The sequence below is a fragment of the Vanellus vanellus genome (genome assembly GCF_965231255.1).
Source record: "Vanellus vanellus genome assembly, chromosome: 3".
NCBI classification, from domain to species: Eukaryota; Metazoa; Chordata; class Aves; order Charadriiformes; family Charadriidae; genus Vanellus; species Vanellus vanellus.
Window position 1 is genome coordinate 34,189,472 of NC_138907.1, and position 19,647 is coordinate 34,209,118.

Below are 19,647 nucleotides of genomic sequence, written 5' to 3' on the forward strand. Positions count from 1 at the left end.
CACTAAGAAATCTTGCACAAACAGGTTAGAAATGTTCTGCTGTTCCCTTCCCACCCTCCAGCAATGACAACAGGCTCTGCAGCAATTTACTTTTAATTCCAACCTGGCAGTGGCTTAGTTTTCTAATGAAAAGCCAGAGCTTCTTTCCTAGAAGATGCATTTCATAGCTTTGAGGCTCAACTATCAACAATTTCCAGAAAACTGCTTCTAGAAAAGCAGAATCCAAAAGACTTTTGCAGAATGTTTTATGTTGATCAAGATGCTAGAGTTTCAATTTGTTCCAGAACCTGATTACTTCCTTCTGAGCTTCACTTGCACTGGTCAGTGTAGGCCACACAAAAATACTATACAGAACATAAGATCAAAAGCATTTTTCAGGTGCTAATCAATGGCTTATAAAATCCAATTCTGGAAGGGAACTGGAAACCTCGAGAACCACATCTTGACAAGCCCCTGAAGGCCAGTCTAGATCTTGAAGAAGTGACAGGTGTTTACAGAGCTGCTCTGAAATTAGTCTTGCTTGTTATCAGCAAGACAGAGATCGTGACTAGTTTTCGCTTTGGCACACAGAAAATTATCTTTCTCCAGCTGTGAGGCAGTCTGCAAGGCCCAAGTACTTTCTGTCATCACCGTGAGGCCTCTGATGACACAATAAACTCCCAGAAGCAAATCTGTCAGCTCTGCATGGCCCAGTCATAGGCCCTGCTGGCTCCACAGAGGCACTTTTTTAATGGTTCAAATTAGGACCACAGAAGAGGGATGAGAGGAAAGCTGATCATGGAAAGGTAACATCTCTAGCCACAGACTGAAGAAATCCTTTGAGGCAGCTGTCAGCCAGGGGCCATCACACACATTCATCTTCCTTGTTTTGCACTTTTTCATCACCTTCTTTTGGTTGATTAGTTTTTTTCCTCTTGTAATTAATAATTTAGCTTTGTCACCACCCGCTCCCGGCTTGTCTCTAAGCCTTGGTTCCCCGAACGCTTGCGGTTACGCTTCAGCTTGGATAAGTCTTTGTCAAAGACTTCACCCGACCTTAATGCTGACACCAGGTCATCGAACTCCCCACTCTCTTCAGAGATGCTTCCAGCTTTCGCTTTCTTTTGTCGCCTCTCTTTTTCCCTCTGCTCTTTTAGCTGTGGAGAAAGACACAGAGATTTAGGATTAGCCAATCGAGATGCCAGATCACTAGGTACACTGCCAAGAAGCAGCTAAGATGCATCAATACAGTTTAGGGGGAAAAAAGAGATCAGGAGCTTATCCACGAGGCCATCACCTGTGCCAAGAGCAACAGGCAACCATGCTGGGTTTCCCTTCTTCTACACAAGCAAGCAGAGAGCAGGAGAAATGAGGAATGAGTAGCATCATATGCCTGCCTCACAAAGCACTACCACCCTGGAGCAAAGGGGACATATGGAATCTGTCTATGCTGCTGCTGTTTTGCACTAATTTTACAGTAGGATAGTGCCATCAAAGTAACTGTGCCAAATGACAGTCTACAAGTGATGCACAGGTAATTACCCAGCTTCTGGGACCAGGCTTGCAGTGACCTTATTGTGGCAGCACCTACTATGCTGACACTGCCTAGCCTACTGGGTTTAAAGTTAGTTTTGATACGTCTCTACAAATCACAGTCACTGCTACAGTCACAAACAGCTTTGTGCTTGAAGCATAGCCAGCTAAATTGACAGGCAGAAAGGCTGCAGTCCTGCAAAAGGAGGAAAAAGAGAAAGGAAAAGCCCCAGAAAGCCACAAAATTAACACACTGGAGAATGGAAATTGTGTGAGATATTAAAACATCAACAGAAACTGTGTCCACCAAACAGCTCACGTTTGGATGGAGGCAGCGTGTTGCAGTGATGGGAAGAGGATGGCACATTGCCTCAACTCTGGGAAGAGAAACTGGTTATAAACACAAAGAGCAATGAAACAGAACTGCTGATTTTACAAATCATTGGATAGGTCCATCTGCCAATTCAATGCCCTTGGTCTCCCCAGAGTAGCTCCAGGGAGCTCGGTTATCCCCCTCCACTGCTCAGCTCCAAGATTAGCGGAAACAGCAAGGGATGGATGCAGCTGTCAGGAAGCAGGTCTCTCACTCTGTGCGCTAGCCCCACATTGTAGGACCACGTTGCTTTCCATAAGCAAACTGCAACCTCTCTCATGGTGTATTACACCTACGAAGCTGTCCTAGTGCTTTAACAGCAGGCTCCTCTACTTTCCTGGCTGGCTGAGAGAAAATTTGATCCTAAGTCCTGGCATTTTATCCCTGTGTCCAGCAGTAAGGTTGCTGACATCTCGGCTTTTTACCTCTCTCCTCTTCTGAAAGGCATAAACCCAGTGCTTTTGGCACAGCAAAAATCTAAAGCAGCGACTCCCCACAGCGAGGCCTGGGGCCATGGCGGCAGCCAGGGCTAAAGCGCCAGCAGGAGGGATGGAGGCGGTGGCTGCTGAGCTGTTCTCAGGCCTCAGGAAAGGCTAAGGTTAGAGGGGGAGGCTGGTTCACACGAACCCCTGGGGACACACACGTCTGTCTCCCAGCAGCAAAATCAATGATGCACAAAAGCTTTCTCACCACGTCAAGGCCAGGCGCAGCCCCAGTAATCAAGCCACTAAGGCTGGCCAGAAAGAAATACTGCCAGTGTGGGCTGCAGCAGGCGCCAGGGCTTTCGCTGTGTCACCGTGTGCTGTCAGGCGACAGGCACGTAGCAGATGATGATGGAGTCTGAGTGGAAGCTGACCAGCTGGCAGGACCGAGGGAGATCTGGCTCCTATAGTTTTTGCACAGAGCCTGTAGCCCGAAAGCAGGACATTCTGGCACTGGGCAGGGGCAGCACCATCCTGCAAAGGGCCGGGGCAGAACAGGCAGGGCTAGATTTGGTATCTGAACCCAAAAGAGGGTAATATAGGAGCCAAACAGTATCCACCTGAGAGCTGAGAGGACAACCAGCAAGAAAAATGTCATCATTTGTGAAGAGAACGATGCCAAAGAGAGGTGGCAGGGAGGAGGACATAAAACAGTGACAATGACAGGACATGAGCATTGGAATTGGTGCTCTCAACCATTCTCTCAAGACATGCAAAGGCGATGGAAGGAAACACCTTCCTGTGTCAGGGTCCTCACCATGGCCTCCATGCGTGCCCTGCGCTCCTCTTCTTCCTTTTTCTTCCTCATATTCTCCAGATCTTGCTTGGCCTCTGCAAACGACTGTAAGAAAGTGTCAAAGATGCCAAAAAATTCATCTGGCTGCATCTTGCCCTCGCTCTCTCCAAAATGCTTCAGTGCCTTGGCATACTGTCAAGGGGGCAGAAAACACAAGAGCAGTAATTAGGCAGGCAGTTTGGTGAAGACAGGGAGGAAAGATTATGAGTAACCACACATGTAATTCAATACCCTCTGAGCATTCATGCGGCAAGAGCAGAAACTACCCCCCAGCAACAGAAGTGCTTCCCCTTAAGGCAGGTGCCTCTGTCCCTGAAGAATCTGCTCTCCTGGATATCCTTTGGGCAACATGGGCCAACCATGTTGGAGAGCACTAGCTGTCCACTTATACAAAAACCAACATGTTCAGTGCCTGAGGGTGATGGAGTAATTTCAGAGGACGACCATCTGGCCAGATCTCAGCTCCAGCTGTCGGACAGCAGGGGCATGGGAAACAGTGAGCTAGCTGAGGAAACAAGTAGCTTTAGTCCATCCTAACTACCAAACAAGAAGTTTTAGCCCATCCTTTCCCCTTCCACCTTCCCCTCAAATCCACATTTTAAATGGCTGGAGTTAGAAGGTTTTTTTGCAATAATGTTACAGTCGGTCCTCTCAGCAGCCTTTTGCCATGTCATCCCTCGCTCTGGAGTCCTCCGAGTCAGGGTGTTGCCTGGGAGAGAGGAGAGACTACGGACAGGCATGGCATGAGAGAGGGACAAGGAAAGCAGCCAGGGCTCCCGGGCGGACTTAAAAGAGAGTGAATACATCACAAGTGGCTTTTATTTTAAAAGGCAAATGTTGAGGCTGCAGGATGCATGTGGAGGCAGCCAACTGGCAGGACTTCAGTCACAGGGCAGTCCTGATTGGGATATGGTAAATTCACAGCAACCCCTGGCTCTTGCACATCAGTCCAGCAGTAGTTGTACTCTCTTCTTTGCTCTCTCACACTCACAAGCATGCCTCTGTACTCGCCAAAATGCACTCAAATGCACGCACATACAGTCTGTCAAAAGCACATATGCACATGTCCCTTAAGTCCTGTATAAGTGTACACATCCAAAAGCTGTGTCATTGTCCAACTACCTTCACTCACACACTTCTGTATCGCCACAGGCAGCACCAGCAACACATCGCTGATGGCACTGGTGCCCTGACGCACGGCTCCCCTAGCATTCCCTGCTAGCACTTTAACAGACCGCCACTAAGCAGCAGAGCTTCCTTACAGACCTCAGCATTTACCAGACCAAACCCAGACTCTCCCAGGCTATGGGCTGCCTTCAAACTCTCTTGTGCATGTATTCACAGAATCACAGAATCACAGAATTATCTGAGTTGGAAGGGACCTCTTGAGATCATCTAGTCCAACTCTCCTGCTAAAGCAGGATTGCCTAGAGCACATTACTCAGGACTGCATCCAGGCGGGTCTTGAAAATCTCCAGGGAAGGGGACTCCACAACCTCCCTGGGCAGCCTGTGCCAGTGCTCTGTCACCCTCACTGTAAAGAACTGTTTCCGTGTATTTGAACGGAACTTCCTGTGTTCTAACTTGTGCCCATTGCCCCTCGTCCTGTCACTTGGAACCAATGAAAAGAGCCTGGCTCCATCCTCCTTCAACCCACCCTTTAGATACTTGTACGCCATAATAAGGTCTCCCCTCAGCCTTCTCTTCTCCAGGCTAAAGAGTCCCAGCTCTCTCAGCCTTTCCTCATAAGGGAGGTGCTCCAAGCCCTTAATCATCTTAGTTGCCCTTCGCTGGACTCGCTCCAGCAGTTCCCTGTTTCAGCTCATACTAACACAGCCCAGCTTCCCTTTCCTTAGGTGGGTGCTCTTGCAGAATGGAAAAGAGAGTAAGAACAGGTCAGGCTCCAATCCCAAGGAAAAAGTGAGTTTGGAAGCAGGCATCATAAACCCCTCTGGCCCTGTATCAGGCAAAGCATAAACGATGCCTCCCAGTCAACTGCAGGGGGAAGAAATCTCCAAGGAAAGCAGCTTCCTTCTGGCCCAGCCTGAGAGATTCTGCACCTCCCCTCCTCTGCTTTCCCCGCCAGGCCCACAAAGCAGTTTGAAGCAATAGCTTCTTTTTTTCTTTAAAAAGGCTGTGTTCTCAGCCAGAAACAAACAAAGAAACCCAAAGTATCTGGGGGGAAAAAAAAAAAAAAAAAGTGTTGGAAGAAATGCAAGTTGCTTTGAGCTACCAAACATGGCAGGAGTTGAAGGAAGCACTGCAGCAGCAAGTCAAAGAAGGACTGATTCAGAGCATGTAAACAGCAACAGATTATTTCTCTGTTTTAACTCCTATTTTCTGAAACCTCTGAAGACATATATACACAAGTATGCACACCTACTCCCCCTCCCCACCACTCTCTGTATATATACATTTTCTCTGCATATAATGTACACACAGTCTGCTTGAATATTAGGAAAGTGCAGCTGTCTCACACTAATCCACACTGACCAGCACCAGCTCTTCAGCAGAGACAATAGAGGTGGTCAATACCACAGAGGGAGATAATGCATCTCCATGCCCTATATTTTCTGGGCTTGCCTGCTCCACGTGTCAATCAGCCAGGGGAGCAGGAGTGCCAGAGAAAGACTTCAGCACAGGCATTGCCACCGCTGCTTGAGCACACAAAGCACCAGAAGCTCATTGCTCACAGGAGATGTGCTACCTAACTCTTCCCATTTAACTTCTGGTTAAGTCCTATGCAAATTGAAAATAAGGCACAAATTAAGAACAGTAACTAGAGCTCCCAGCTAGAAGGAAGGCTTGTCCACCTCCTATGAAGCCTGAAGTCCAGGGGAAGCCCACAGGAGACGGCTGTTGTACCTGACAGCGTGCTGCCCCCATCCGTTGTGTTCCTCTTGGTCACAGCAAAGGTGAATGAGGGGGCACACAGGATCCAAGCTGGTTTGAGCCCACGAATGCCCATAGGGGTTTCCTAGCCTCTTAGGGAGGCTGAGGATTGAAAAGGAGGGGGTCCTTGCCTGGGGCTCTTGGATCCTACATACATGGAAGTCTCCATTAGAGGGTGGTGTTGTCTGCAAATGTTCTGCACACGGCCTGTCACCCGATTACCAGCACCAGCTAGTTCTTGTCACACTGGCAGCAGGGCTATTGCCACTGCCTCCCCACTGCCACTCAGAGGAGAAACGGTGTTGCTGTGCTGGAAAGGCCCAGCAGCCTGGGAGCCTTCCAGAGACACTCATAAGTATAAGGTGTTGTGGTCTTTAGCGAGGAAGAGGCTGAGAACAGCTCCTCTTTGGTGCCCTGTAATATGGCTTAAGTAGGTCACAATCACTTACTGTAAAGCATTGAAAGAAGAAAAGCAAAAATGTGTGATCTAGGTGTACCAAAATAACTACAACAGAGAAATCTGCAGTTCACTGAAGTAAACATTTTCTTTCTTTCTCTACTACCTCCAGAAAAAAGCTGACTGAGCAGAGGAAGGCAAGTCAGGAGATCCAGCCTCTGCTGCCAACTCTGCCCATGATGTGGCCTGGGAACTCATGCTCCCCCTCTGAGCCTTCCTTTCTCCATTTGTTACAGAACAGAAAATGTTGCCCCACTAATCTGACATAGGAAATGGCAAAAAATCAGTTGTTCATGTCTGTAGGGCACTACATCAAATCAATGCACTATTGTAAAGAGCACCACGCTGTCTTTTCACTGTTTAAACTGCAACAGACCCTTCCGTTTTACTACTTCTTCTATTTCCCTGTAGCTCTGGTTCTGCGATCACATGTGCTTTTTCAAAGCACCAGTACTGGGACAAGGGGCAGTGAGCTGCTGGAGGCAGCCTCCCCAATGGTGGTGAGAAGCTCAGGCTCCCACCTGCCCACAGTGGCTAAAAACACACCGTCCGCCTCACTCATGGCACAAGAGGCAGCACAAACAGACTGAGGTGCTCTGGACCCCAGCCCTCTCTTCTGTGGACTTGTGTCACCCTGTACAAATCACTCAACTGCTCCACGGGCAGATTCCCTGCCAAACAGTACCTGCTCTTGTGCACAACTGTGAAATCTGTAGCTAAGTCCTCATGCACACAAAACTCTTCACAGAATTTTATGACGTGCTATAATATCACAGAACAAGGGCTAAAACTTGCTTATTCCTGAAGTCATTCAGGGACAGAGGACATGAGCAAAAGCAAGATGGAAAACTGTGCTTCAGCAGGTTTTCCACTGTGATACAGGATGGTATCTCTTTTTTTCATTAAAAAATTCATTTCCACACCATAAGGGTCCCCAAGCTCCATGATATAACAGGTCCATGAGATCAGTGCCAACTCAGCTTCCTCTGCCAAACTTTCCACTGAATTCATCCTCTTGCCAAAGCAAATCGTTTAGACAGTTGTTTATTTTAAAAAGCCATTTTAGGAGGGAGAGGGAAAGCGGGACAGCAGCGCACACACTCTCTGCTGTGCTTGCCAATGAAATGTTAAACAGTGGCAGAAGAGCTCTGGAAATGGCAGGAACGGGGCCCTATGAGGAGGAGGAAAAACAGCCATGATAAAAATGCCCTGCTGTCTGTCCTGTCTGCTGTTGCGGGAGGAGCCAGTGCAGAAATGAATTACACCATGTAGCCATGCAACATGAACTGTCTTCCCCGGACAAGTAATCTTGAGTTTGCTGTTATGAAGACTCTAATCCTGAACCAAGGCAGTTCAAATCAGTTTCAGCTCCGTTAATGGAAAGAGCCTGGACGATTTCAAGCAGTCCTGGGCCCAGCTCTCTCTGCACCTAAATGCTCTTCTAGAATTATCCTAGGAGTTTGAAAGTGACTCTGGCAGGCCCAAAATCAAGATACAGGTGCTATAAACATTTCTGATGTGTTAGATGCCAACCTGCCCTGAAGCATCTGCAGTTCTAAGTTGGTGTACAACAGCTACGTAATTTATTTACCAAATGGTTGTTTCTGACAGCAGGCTGTGGTGCCTGCCCGTGTCCTTGGTAACACATCCCATCTTGACCTACTCGGTCGCAATCCTCATCCTTTCCTTATTCATTAGCCCCAGTGGCTGACAGAAAATAATGGTCCCCCAAAATGAATTGCTGAAGTGCACCACCTGTATCTGGCATTTGGACTGCAGTATTTCTTTGTGCTTCGTTGCATTCTGCCATTAATGATGATTTTCTTAACCGGATTTTGTCTTTCACTGCCTTGCTGTTCTTCAAAACAGTTATATATGTGCTAAGCTTATTAAATGCATGTGCAGAGTCTGAACTCCAGCCTCCATGATGATAAACACCCTGCTTTAGAGGAGCTGTCATGAGAAAGACTGGGGATGGACAGCTTTCCTACCCTCCTCATCAGCGTTGCCCAGGCAGTGGCCTCCTTTGTGTTTCTATAGAGATGCTTAAGTTTGACATTCATCATAGGAATGGCAATACTTGACTAAGCAGACTTTGTTCCCAGACTTTGTTCTGGGAAGATCCAAAACATTCAGGTTTGTTATAAACCAAGCACAAAGAAGAACAGTTATGAAGCAGTTTAGCAATCTAAGTTCATACCTGTCAATATTTAAGTATGTTGTGAAGCTTCATATAGGGCAAATGTCCCCTTTTTGAAGTAGGAAAATAGAATTCATACCATGGGAGGTCACTGTTCCTCTGGCTGGGCATTTTCATTCTTTCCCCATAGGAAGCACAGGGAAAAATTTTCCCAAAGAAAATTCAACCCCATTCTGTTCTTTCTGATGTCTTTCTGATTAAAAAGTCATTTTTTCATCTATTTGAACATGTAAAAACTGGTGAAGGATTCCAGGGCAGTATTTCTCTTTCTTCTGCCCCCACCTTCCAGTTTATGGAAAATGGCAGAAAACATTATCCCTTGATCTAATCTATATATTCCCTTATAAAGTGGTATTGAAAGTGAGAAAAACACAAAAAGAACAAGAACCAGCTGTGCTAGGGAGCCTGCTTAAAGAGTCAGTCTAAGTTTTCAATCGGTTCTTAACCAAGCCATCTGTTTACTGCTTGAAGATAAGTACAATTACAAGGCTTCCTCTGCAAACATGGACGCATGTGTCTGACAACCTGGCCCTTTAAATTTAAAATATCACTTCCTCCCCACAGCCGCTAACAGTAAATGGTCCTGTTTAAGCAAAAAAAGTACTGCATGGGATTGTGAAAAATATCCTCTGCAGTGAAGGTCAGCACCACACCTTGGTAATGGATTGTTTCCATAACTTAAAGGAATACAGGAATGACTTTTGCTAATACTAAAGACATTTAAAAAAATAAAAAACTTCCCAGGTTTGAAAAGATAATTTGTATTGTTTTAAATCCCAGCTGAGGAAACATGGTTTTGATTAACTCATGGCAATCAATTAGCCACATCTATATTTAGAAGGATATCCAACACCAGCTGTTAAAACTAGGGCTTCATTATTACTAATAAATCTGTGAACCAGACCAATTCTTCCTGGGCTCATTAGGATATTTTTAAAAGTCCTCTCTCCCACTACCATTTTTTCTATTTGTTTTGCTTTGAGAAATCAAAAAAGAATGCGATAATCAGATGTCTTGGTCCCTCTCTTCCTTTAATTGGCTAATAAACCTAATATTGTAGGTTTCCATGGTAAGAAAAAAGCTTGTGATTCAACAAACACAGAGAGCCCATTGAGGTTGGAAGATGTTATAGGCATTGCAAAGCACATCTGGTTTGTTGAAAATTTCCAGCTTTTCTTTTTTTCTTTTTTTTTTTTTTTTCAGAAAAAAAAAAAAAGAGGAAAAAGAGGAAGAAGAGAGGGGAAAAATAATATAAGGCAAACATGAGAAATAGCTCAGCATTTGTAAGGACAGACAGTTCCCTTTTAGGAGTCCAAAAGCAGCTTTCTGCCAGTGGAAGAACCAAAGCCATAGGTTGAGCAGAAGTTGGAACGGCATGTGTTCAAACATAGTAAGGGTGTGCTAGGAGAAGGTAGAAAAATGTTTCCTAAGCATGTTATAGTCATTAAAATAAAACATCTCTTTATGTCGAGTGCTTTACGTTGGCTATGTCTAAAAAAGCACGCAACAACTTCCAGACATATTGGTCTGTCTGTAGGGAGATTCTCTGGTTATTCTTAAAGCAAAAGAACGGTATTTTTCCTGAAAGTGCCTGATCAACAGAAGTTGCATTGCTGTGCTGGTGATGTACCACTTGCTAGTTTTTAACCCCTGACTGACCTTGTAAAGAAACCACATTGGACTTTTTGTCCTAGTGTGTCAAAAGAAAGGACCACCACCATCTATAACACTGAACGAAAAGCAGGCATTCTAAGCCAAGGACTGAGTGAATTTGCTTCCAGCAATGTGCACCTAACTATAATGAAGTTGAAAAATTTACCCCGTCGTAAAACAGAAGCCCCCAAACCATAGAAAACCGAGCTTTTCTCAGTAAGTTTAGTGGAGGCATAGAACGTAAAACATTGGGTTTGTGATTATTAAAGCCAGTATGGTGTGAATATTATTACGCTGGAATGGGGTTGAGTCTTCTCAAGCAACATGACAACAATGAAAAAATTAGGCACATTATTTCTCCACAAATTTTACAGACAACATTAAGAAGTGGTAGACTGCTCAGCTTTGCCTTCTGAGTGTCATAACAACTACTGCCCCACTGGCATTTGCCAGGGCAGCTAGCTCTAGCTGACAGCCAGTAGCCCCTGGTGTTCACAGCTGCAAGTCAGTATTACTAACATTATCTCCACAGCACAGAAATGCTTTTGAATTACAAAATGACATTACTGCAGAGCGACAGGATGACTGAGGAGTCTGACTGTTCAGGTCCGCAGCCTGCATTTTGCCTATACTTCAAAATCTAAAACCTACCAACCTAACAGCCCAGGTTTCATTAATAATGCAATAGGTCCCTCAACGCTGCAAGGATTGACACCAGCAGTGGAAACAATTCAATCCAAAAGAAATAACACATTTGCTTCATAAAGCCAAGCACTTTTAACATGCCAGCCAACAAGGGCAGATTTGCCATTACATATCGTTTACTTTAGACCTTGCTCTTCTCTAAACATTTTCATATGCTCATGATCTTTTCATATAAATTCTTCCTCATTCAGCTGAGAGACAGAGGGATTAGTGCCAGATTCCAATCATCAGCAAAGAACAAGCTCCTCCTTAGTTGTACAAATCTGGTAATGGAGATGCAGACAGTGAAAGGACAAAATGATCACAGCAGCACCTGAAGAGTAACACGCACACGGTGCTGGCTGTGTAAGAGGGATCCAAGAACGTGGGACAAACCACACGTTTGGGATTTCTATCCTTGCAATGAAATACAACCAGTAACAGAGAAGCATAAGCTGAAAAGATGAGGTATTCAGGGTTACAAACTACCCAGAGGTGCATTTTTAAAGGAATGAAATGAGGCACAAATATTCCCAGCTGAATGAACAGAGTGGGATCAAGTCAGAAGCAGAAGATAAAAGATATGAGGTCACTATCACTAATCACCAAAGGATCTCTTTTTGAGAGATTGCTTAAAAGGCAATCTTTCAAAAGTCCCTTCAACACCGTGGCATGGTGTGGTATCCTGGTACAGACATTGCCATTGTAATTCTATGTCACATATGGATAACTACTTCTTCTGAGATTAACAAGAAGTGGACAAGAGCATTGAACCTTCTTTTAATCCTAAAACATATTCTAAATTGCTATAGACAAGATTAGGAAAAACAAGAAAGTTCAGTCTAAAACACTTTCAGTGTCTACTACAATTTTCACTACAGTCCCAGCAGCTGAAATTGCTGCTTCCATTTTGATTCAGGCTTTTTACTGAGCCAGTGAAACCCCAAACACTTCAAAAGGTATTCTTACCTTGTCTCTAGCCTCATTGAGAAGGTCTTCTAACTCTGAGAAGCTGAAACTGGCCACAGTGATGAAATCGCTCATGACGGGAACGAACCTGTCCCCTGATTCCCGCACGCGTCTCTTCTGATAATCCAGTTCCTGAGAGAGAAGAGAGACATAGACAGGCAAGCATCAAAGATTGCTCGCTGACAAGGAAGGGAGCAGGGAAGCCCATTTACTTCACTCAGTGCAGAGCATGCTCTGATGCCACTCTGCACACGCTCATCCAGAGTTGTAATTCAGAAACCACTTTCTCACTAAGTCAAAGGTCTTGCCTCTTCAGAATGAGAGGGAAGGTTAAAGTGGGATGAAGGAAGGTCTTAGCTACGGTTCCCTTTATCCTCAAACAATAACCACTCCCAAGAAAGCCATCAGTACATTAAATTTCTAAAGCAATTTTATAATTTAAGCTTCAAGTACATGTAACGGTGCATTTTTTTTTTTTCCTGTGCAGAATGACAAATAAGAGAGAACTCAGATTGTGTAGCAAGTGAATTCGGAATTTTCAATAGTGAGTTACCCTCCATATTCTTGTCCCACAGTGGCGCAAAAGGCTATATACTTGGGGAAATGGGTACACGTGTGAAAAATCTATATAGTTCTTAGCTCTGGCAGCAAGACGACATCAAAACTGGTTCTCCCACTGAAGAACAAGCAGAAAGATGTCAGGTGCAACATTTGCCAGCATGCTGCTAACCAATAAGCACTAGCTTGGATGTCATAAAAGTCACAGTTAGAAACAGAGGCTACTGTGTTAAGAAGATTTACAGGGGAAAATAAAGAAAGATATAAACCCATAGGAAAATAAGCTCTATTTGTCCACTACCTACAGAAACTAAAAAAAAAAAACAACAATATTGTAAGAGTCTTTCTTTCTGGCTCAAGTTTTTTAGTTTTAACCCAAGACTACTTATGCTATCTCTTCCCTTACTCTATTCACCATGTTTGTGGCACTGAAAGAGCTACAGAGCTCCTCAAAATGACTAAATTATAGTAAGACTGGCAGTCTCCCATGCCTGTGCTTGGCTTGTGTGCAGTTGACAGTCTCATGGGGACAATGAAATCGTGATCTGGGCCTCATCCTTATTCTCAGCTGGATAAGCAGTGGGAATGATAAAGCCTTACTTTCTCTGTAGGGAAAGCAGCATGAAACAGCAGGTCAAGTTACACTCTGACCCTCTGTTCCTTTTGGAAAAAATATTTTTGTGCTGGCTGCAACTCCAGCTACATGCATTTTTGGTGCTCTCTGTTACTGGTCATGAAAATACTGGTTGACAGAGCTAAATGGGTAGGTTTATGAGCATCTATGCTGAGAAGCTCCTTGGGATTTTCTCCACAGTGCTGCTGAATGCAAAGAATGACTTTGACCATCAACAATCTAAAATCATATGCGCAATATCTTCTGGTCTGATGTGAGCTGGAAAGAGAATGTAACCACTACACGACCACAAGGCAGAAAAGGGGCAGGAAAAGCAACGAGCAGGTGACTGGAGAAAAGTCCACATTATAGAAGTGCTACTTCCCCTGCTTTATATTACACCCTCTTCTCCACTGGTTTTCCTAATATGTCACAAGGGGCAGTCCCAGGAGCGCTAGCCAGTTACATCACTTTGCAATGAATTGTCTCTATGTCACAATCACTCTGAATTGGAACTTACAAGAGATGCCACTTCACATGCTTCTAAGAATTATGAGTATTTTTTTTCAGCCACTCTTTCCCATTCTAATTTTTAAGCTAATTTTAGCTGAAACTTGTTCTATCTCCTCCTCCCCCACCTCCTCAAGCACGTAAGTATAACAGTTCTGCCATCATACATGCTGTTGAAAGCTATGGGATTTGGGACTGTTACTGGAGAACAACGTTTTTCAAAGTAAAATGAAGATTAGCTGGTCTGCCCTTCAATTTCAAATTCAGTCCTCCCCTGCAGAAGAATTTTTCTGAAATAATAAAAAAACCAAACACACAAGTAACCAGCATGCCTATGTAATCAGCCTGAGAGTGACGCCAGAGAATAAGAAACTCCTCTGTATCTTCTAGAAATGATCTATACTAGTCTTAACAGCAAAACAGCAGAAGCTAGCACTGCCCCTGGAGGGCTGGGCTGCTCGTTCTCTAGAGAAATGAAATGATTCAGCCATGGCAGTGGTTTCTCAAGCAGCGGTTATGATCTTGCTGTGTGAGAGAAGGGCTCTGCTGACAGAATTAACCTCCTGATTTGGAGAAGACCAAGAACTACTTAGCTGTCCTTCTGGAAGCATCCTACACAACAGCAACAGCTGCATGCATGTCTTGAAAATGAATATGTCTTGTTTTTACAAAGAAGCTGCAAGTCCAGGAAGGCAAAGGGTTAGTAGTACTTTTAAGAACATCTGACTGTGAAACTATTTTTAGCTTTCTATTCTTAAGGGGCCTTGAAGAAACTTTTTAGTCACTGGAGCCAAGGCTGTGGTGAGAACACACTGGAATGGAATCAAGAATCACACCTTCCCCTCCTCCCCCTTCCACCTGACAGTGATCGTCTATTGTTGCTGTAGTGCTGCTTTTTACACACCAGAAAACCACGAATTGAGCAAGCAGACTGGGAGGTGCTGGCAGCCCCAGATGAAAAGTACCATGGCAGGGAGAAGACTGAGAAGGGAAGGTGGTGATTAAATGGGAAGGAGAGGTTGCCCATGGAACCCATGTATGGGAAAGAGAAGAAAAATTGGCTGGAAAGGCAAAAGGACAAATAATCCGATTACACAAATTAAAACAGAGGTAGATACTCACATTTCAATGGGGGGAATTGTCTGTCCCAGCCAAAACCGGGCCTCCCTTCATGTCATGAACTCCATGTCAGCCTTCCCTTTACAGGTGCTTTTAATTCCCAAACACTGCACTCCACGTATGCAGCAGTATCTCTTCTCATTGCTGCATTCTCCCTTACCCAAACAATCCAGAAATAAGGTTTGGAAAGTTTGTTTTTTCATGGGAGGATCACTGGCTAATTACATGATGAACTGCTGGAGACAGCCAGACAGCCTGGGGGCCGCTAACAGGACAAAGATCCCTTCTTCTACCCCCAGGGCCAAACCAAACTCAGGCCAGGTGAAATGAAAATGAAGTCATCACTGTCTGTCTCATAGTAGATGAGAAGGACTGAAGGGTCCTGTGTTAGTTCCTTGCAGATAGGTAGTCCCTGCACAAAAACCACCCAATGCAATTCCCAACAATTGGTCCCTTTGCCAGCAGTCCCCGTGCAGAATGCTCCTCATCTGAAATGCTCCACTAGCATTAAACTGGCACAAGTTGAAAAAGACAGGTGAAACATCCTGAAGACAGAGGGACACTGAAATGTGTGACCAATAAAACCCTGTTTCAAAGGCCAAAGAACAGCTGAATACAGCAGAAACCTTCTTGAGTTCTGAAGACCTCTGCCTTGTCTCTCAGCACTACCCTTGCCTTAGTATACCCAACAGGCAAGAGATGCCAGCACCAACCTGAACATAGGATTTTGTTCCTATACTTACAGAAAGAGCGAATGAAGTTCTTATGGTCATAATATGTTTATCTGTGCAGATGATCGGAGACGTTAAGGGAGAGAGACAACAGAGTTAATTTAGCCTTTAATCTTTACTTTTTCAACTGCTCTGCAAACACTAACTTGACATTCCTCACGTCAGCCCTTGTGAGAGGTAGGTATTCGTTGCTGCCATTTCACAGAGAAGGAGGCAAATGCATGGGGTTGTTCAAAGCCACACACATATGTCAATGGCATAATCAAGAGGCAAATATGAGAGTTCCTATCTCCTGCCACCAAACACGGTGTCCTGCTCTGCGCTCTCCTGCCTCAGGAAGGCTGGAGTTTTGCCACAGGAACAAAGCCAACACATTAACTGAAGGAGGCTTCCAGGTAGGGGAACCACAGCTGAAACACGAACTTGTGACTCCAGGGAGCATTTAGGGCCATCTCTCATCTTTAACCCTTATAATTTAGTACACAACTGCATCAATGCACCATTTGTACTGTTCTCTGTTGAGACAGAAGGCTCTGCACTACGTAAATACAAATTGAACACAGGCAACCTAGAGTCCAGCTTAAAAGGTTATCATTAATAGCAGGAAAAAATGCCATTGTTGCTTTGCTTGCCAACTCAGCTCCCTCATCTTTAGTCTGTTTTTTCCTTTGCTTTTCCAAACAGTGCTTAGGATAGGTTAGGATTGCATATAACAAGCATTGCTCTACCTGTTTACTACTACTCCAAGAGCCATGTGAAACACTTGCTCAGCAGCCAGCCATCCCTCAGTAAGAAAGAGCAAGAATTTTATTTCTTCTTTCAGTCCATGCCATTTGTCAAACTGTCCTTTTACTTTCCAGGCTGAGATCAAACAAGCTTTTCATTAGGCTTAAGTCTGCTAAGATCATCAGCAGGAGCTCAACATGAGAAGCTTTTATTTGTTTTTTCTTGGTTAATGCATTCTGGAATGGAATGGAAAGGAACAGAAAAAGACAGCCCACTTTCTCTTATCATAAAATATATAGTGCCCCTGATTCTGAGTGAGATATTTTAAGTATGGTGCTTTGGAAACCTTCAGATACTTACAGCTTCAACAGCTTTCAATCCGGTCTTTATGTTGTTGACTTCCTTCTCCAGCTCTACCAGGCTGCACAGGAGACAGACACAGAGCAGATAAAACAAAAAGAGCAGTGTTACACAGGAATATGGGAACTGTGCAGCAGAACAGACCGTTGGCCCATCAAGCCTGGTATCCGGCCTTTGGCACCAGCCCCGCCAGATGATTAGAAATGAGGGGAAGAGGGTCTGTTAATGCTCTGTGCTGCTTTTTGTATGAGATGTAAGATGAGGCAGTCCCTGCTTGCCTGTGGTGAAATTGAAGATTGGGATTTTCCTGGGAAGAAGAGGGGGGTTGCCCTCAGAACATCTGCCCTGTGAGCTGAGCCTGACCCTCCAGGCAAGGAGCATATACCACATGGCCAGCTTGCAATAATCAGCTGACACATAACCAAGGACCCCAGCTTTAGCACACACATTACTGGGGTCTCAGGTTATCTCTACATACGATTCTTGAACTACTTAACTATTAAATCCCATTAGCAGTACATTTACATGTGATTTTTTTCTTCCTCACAGTCCAAACATTGTTTTTTCCATCTGCGTTTCTACTGTATGGTAGTCCTTGCAAGCTTACGTTGTAATTGAGTACTGGTAATTACCATTGTACTGGTAATGTTAATACATGCTTCCCTATACACAAGTGTTGTACTGACTTTCTGCTCATCATACACAAACAAGAGGGTTTTTTCTAGGACTTGTATGAAAAAAATGAATTATCATTTCCAAGTAACTAGCTAGTACCTATTTGTGAGTCAGGAGCCATCTCCTTCAAGTGCTTCATGAGTAGCAGTTTACATTTCAAAAATACCACTAAAGCCTTAATAAATGACTTTAAGTGTGAACCTACATTTATTTTTTACTTGTCTTTCATTAGCTGGTGTTGTTCCCTATACAAAGAATCATGGCTGGGCAAAGAATATGGAAAGGTATTTTTGAGCAGTGCTTTGGAAAGAAAAAAATGCTGGTATTTTGAGGGATAGCTTGTGCATTCATTTTCTACAAACACCTACAGAAATGGAAAAACATATCATTGGAATTTGTGCAGAAAGTATGATGCTTTCCAATTTTTGTGCAAGACTGATTTGTGCTAAAGTTCCAACAATCTTCCTGAAAAGGGCTTACTATAGGCTCTGTGCCTAATTGACTCTGCCTGAGAAACAAACCTTCAACTATGCAGAAAAAATAGCACACAACTTAGATGAACAACCATAGAATATGGTGAGTCAATTAAAATAACAACCAGTCTAGTTACAATGTCTGATGCAAAAATAAAGTAGATATAGGCATATCTGAGTAAAGCTGTCAATTTAGATATCTACAAATGTTTTTGGACCAAAATTATCTGTTGCTGTACATCTGAGTAACATCAAGGATGTGAGCAAAGGCATTTCAGCTGAAAGGCTGGCCATGAGTTTAGAAGACAGCAATGAAAAAACTGATGATCATTAAGTTAACTGAACCACTGGGAACTCCAGCTCTGGGAACAATCAATAGCACTGGACTTACTTGACTTTTGCTGCTTCTGGAAGATGCTGCAACTCAGACTGAATATCTAGGATATCTGGATAATTCTTTTCAAAGATCATAATTAAGTAGTGCAACAGTGTAATGTTCCTAAAAAAAAAAAGAGAGAGAGAGAAATGAGAAGGAAGATGGTGGTGAGAAGGAAAAGGACGGTGGGAGGATTGTAACAAGCCAGTGAAAAATATTTGGGTAGGAAATGCGCCTGAAGGAACAAACAAACAATATATCGGTACTTAGCAGCTCTGTTATTGAAAAAAAGTATCACAGACTGAAATGAATTAGCCCTTTACGAAGCTTCCTTCCTAAAACTTCAAGCAATATATTATGCCTTGATTTATTCTGGAAGCACCAGCATCCTTCCATCCAACTGTGGAGATGGTGTAACAGAAAAGAAAATTGCATAACACAGTATACTATTTGTCCCCAGATCCTTCAGAGAATAAACAACTAATAGTACTGAAGTGACATTAACTCGTAACGGAAAGTGAATTGTTCTCAGAGGCAATGTGGAAGAAAACTAACAGTTAATTAAGAAGAGGGAAAGGTTCCTGAAGATTGAAGAAGCTGCAAAGAAAACTCCTACAGTAATGAGACAGCTCTACTTGTGAGTAGCGGTCTACTTACTCACTACTACAAAACCAATAGCAGCTCAAGTAGGAGTGGATAGAAATGAGATATACGAGAGATGCAGGAGAAAGTTTAACAAAATTTGTGAAATAAATGATGAATTTTGCGTCAGTGAATTTTGCACGTAGAGAGAACAGCCAGCCATAACAGCTACTTGAGGTGGGTGTTATGTGGTTAACTGACAGGCAAGACAGCAGATGGCCACTGCTTCACACAGACTAGAGCCTGGGAACTGGTGAGAGAACAGAATATGCATAGGACATTTAATACATGGAAAATCAAGCTAAGCTACATTAAGGCAAAAAAATGTTCAACACTAGCTACACAAGTGTTAGCCTTGGAATACAGAAAGCACATCGTGGTAGTCAAAACAGAACTCTGTTAGTTCAAACTCTGTTAGGTAGGGATGAATTTCCTAAGGCTTCTTACTGCCATTATTCATTCTGTCAAGTCTGAAGTCATTTCACCACAACTACGGTCTCAGCAGGTCTCACAAGTCAAGGAAGGCGCAAGTCAGTAAGAACCAGTATGGGAGATCTCCAACAAAAACCTTAGTGCTGCTGAAGCCCAAAACTGATATTCTCTCCCCAGTCACAGCTGGATTAATGTCCAGAACCAGTATGGGGACGTGGGGCAAAACTTGGGGTAGTACTATAAAGACCTGCAGTCCCTGTCCATAAATAGTAAGTTCTGACTTCCCCAAACCAGCTATTTTCCTTAACTGCTCTAGATACAGCCAGGTTTAGTCTCTCTGAGCTATACCTTGTGGTTCCAATACTAGTGTAGGTAGAGAGCCAGTTTATGACAGTCCTGCACCAGAAACATATG

General features: G+C 43.9%; 1 protein-coding gene across 3 annotated transcripts in view; it reads right to left on the reverse strand.

Moving 5' to 3' along the window:
- Positions 1 to 843: 843 nt before the first annotated feature.
- The window catches only part of DAAM2 (dishevelled associated activator of morphogenesis 2), a gene marked incomplete at its 5' end in the record, with an annotated part of 119,359 nt that continues 100,555 nt past the window's right edge, over positions 844 to 19,647 (reverse strand). For 2 of the 3 annotated variants that reach the window (XM_082480980.1, XM_082480978.1), the window contains 5 exons: positions 844 to 1,136; positions 3,125 to 3,295; positions 12,019 to 12,150; positions 16,636 to 16,696; positions 18,175 to 18,282. In XM_082480980.1, the coding sequence (XP_082337106.1) occupies positions 921 to 1,136; positions 3,125 to 3,295; positions 12,019 to 12,150; positions 16,636 to 16,696; positions 18,175 to 18,282 (688 nt within the window). In that variant the 3' untranslated portion in view covers positions 844 to 920. The remainder of the gene's footprint in view (positions 1,137 to 3,124; positions 3,296 to 12,018; positions 12,151 to 16,635; positions 16,697 to 18,174; positions 18,283 to 19,647) is intronic. The other variant, XM_082480979.1, reaches the window with a different exon arrangement.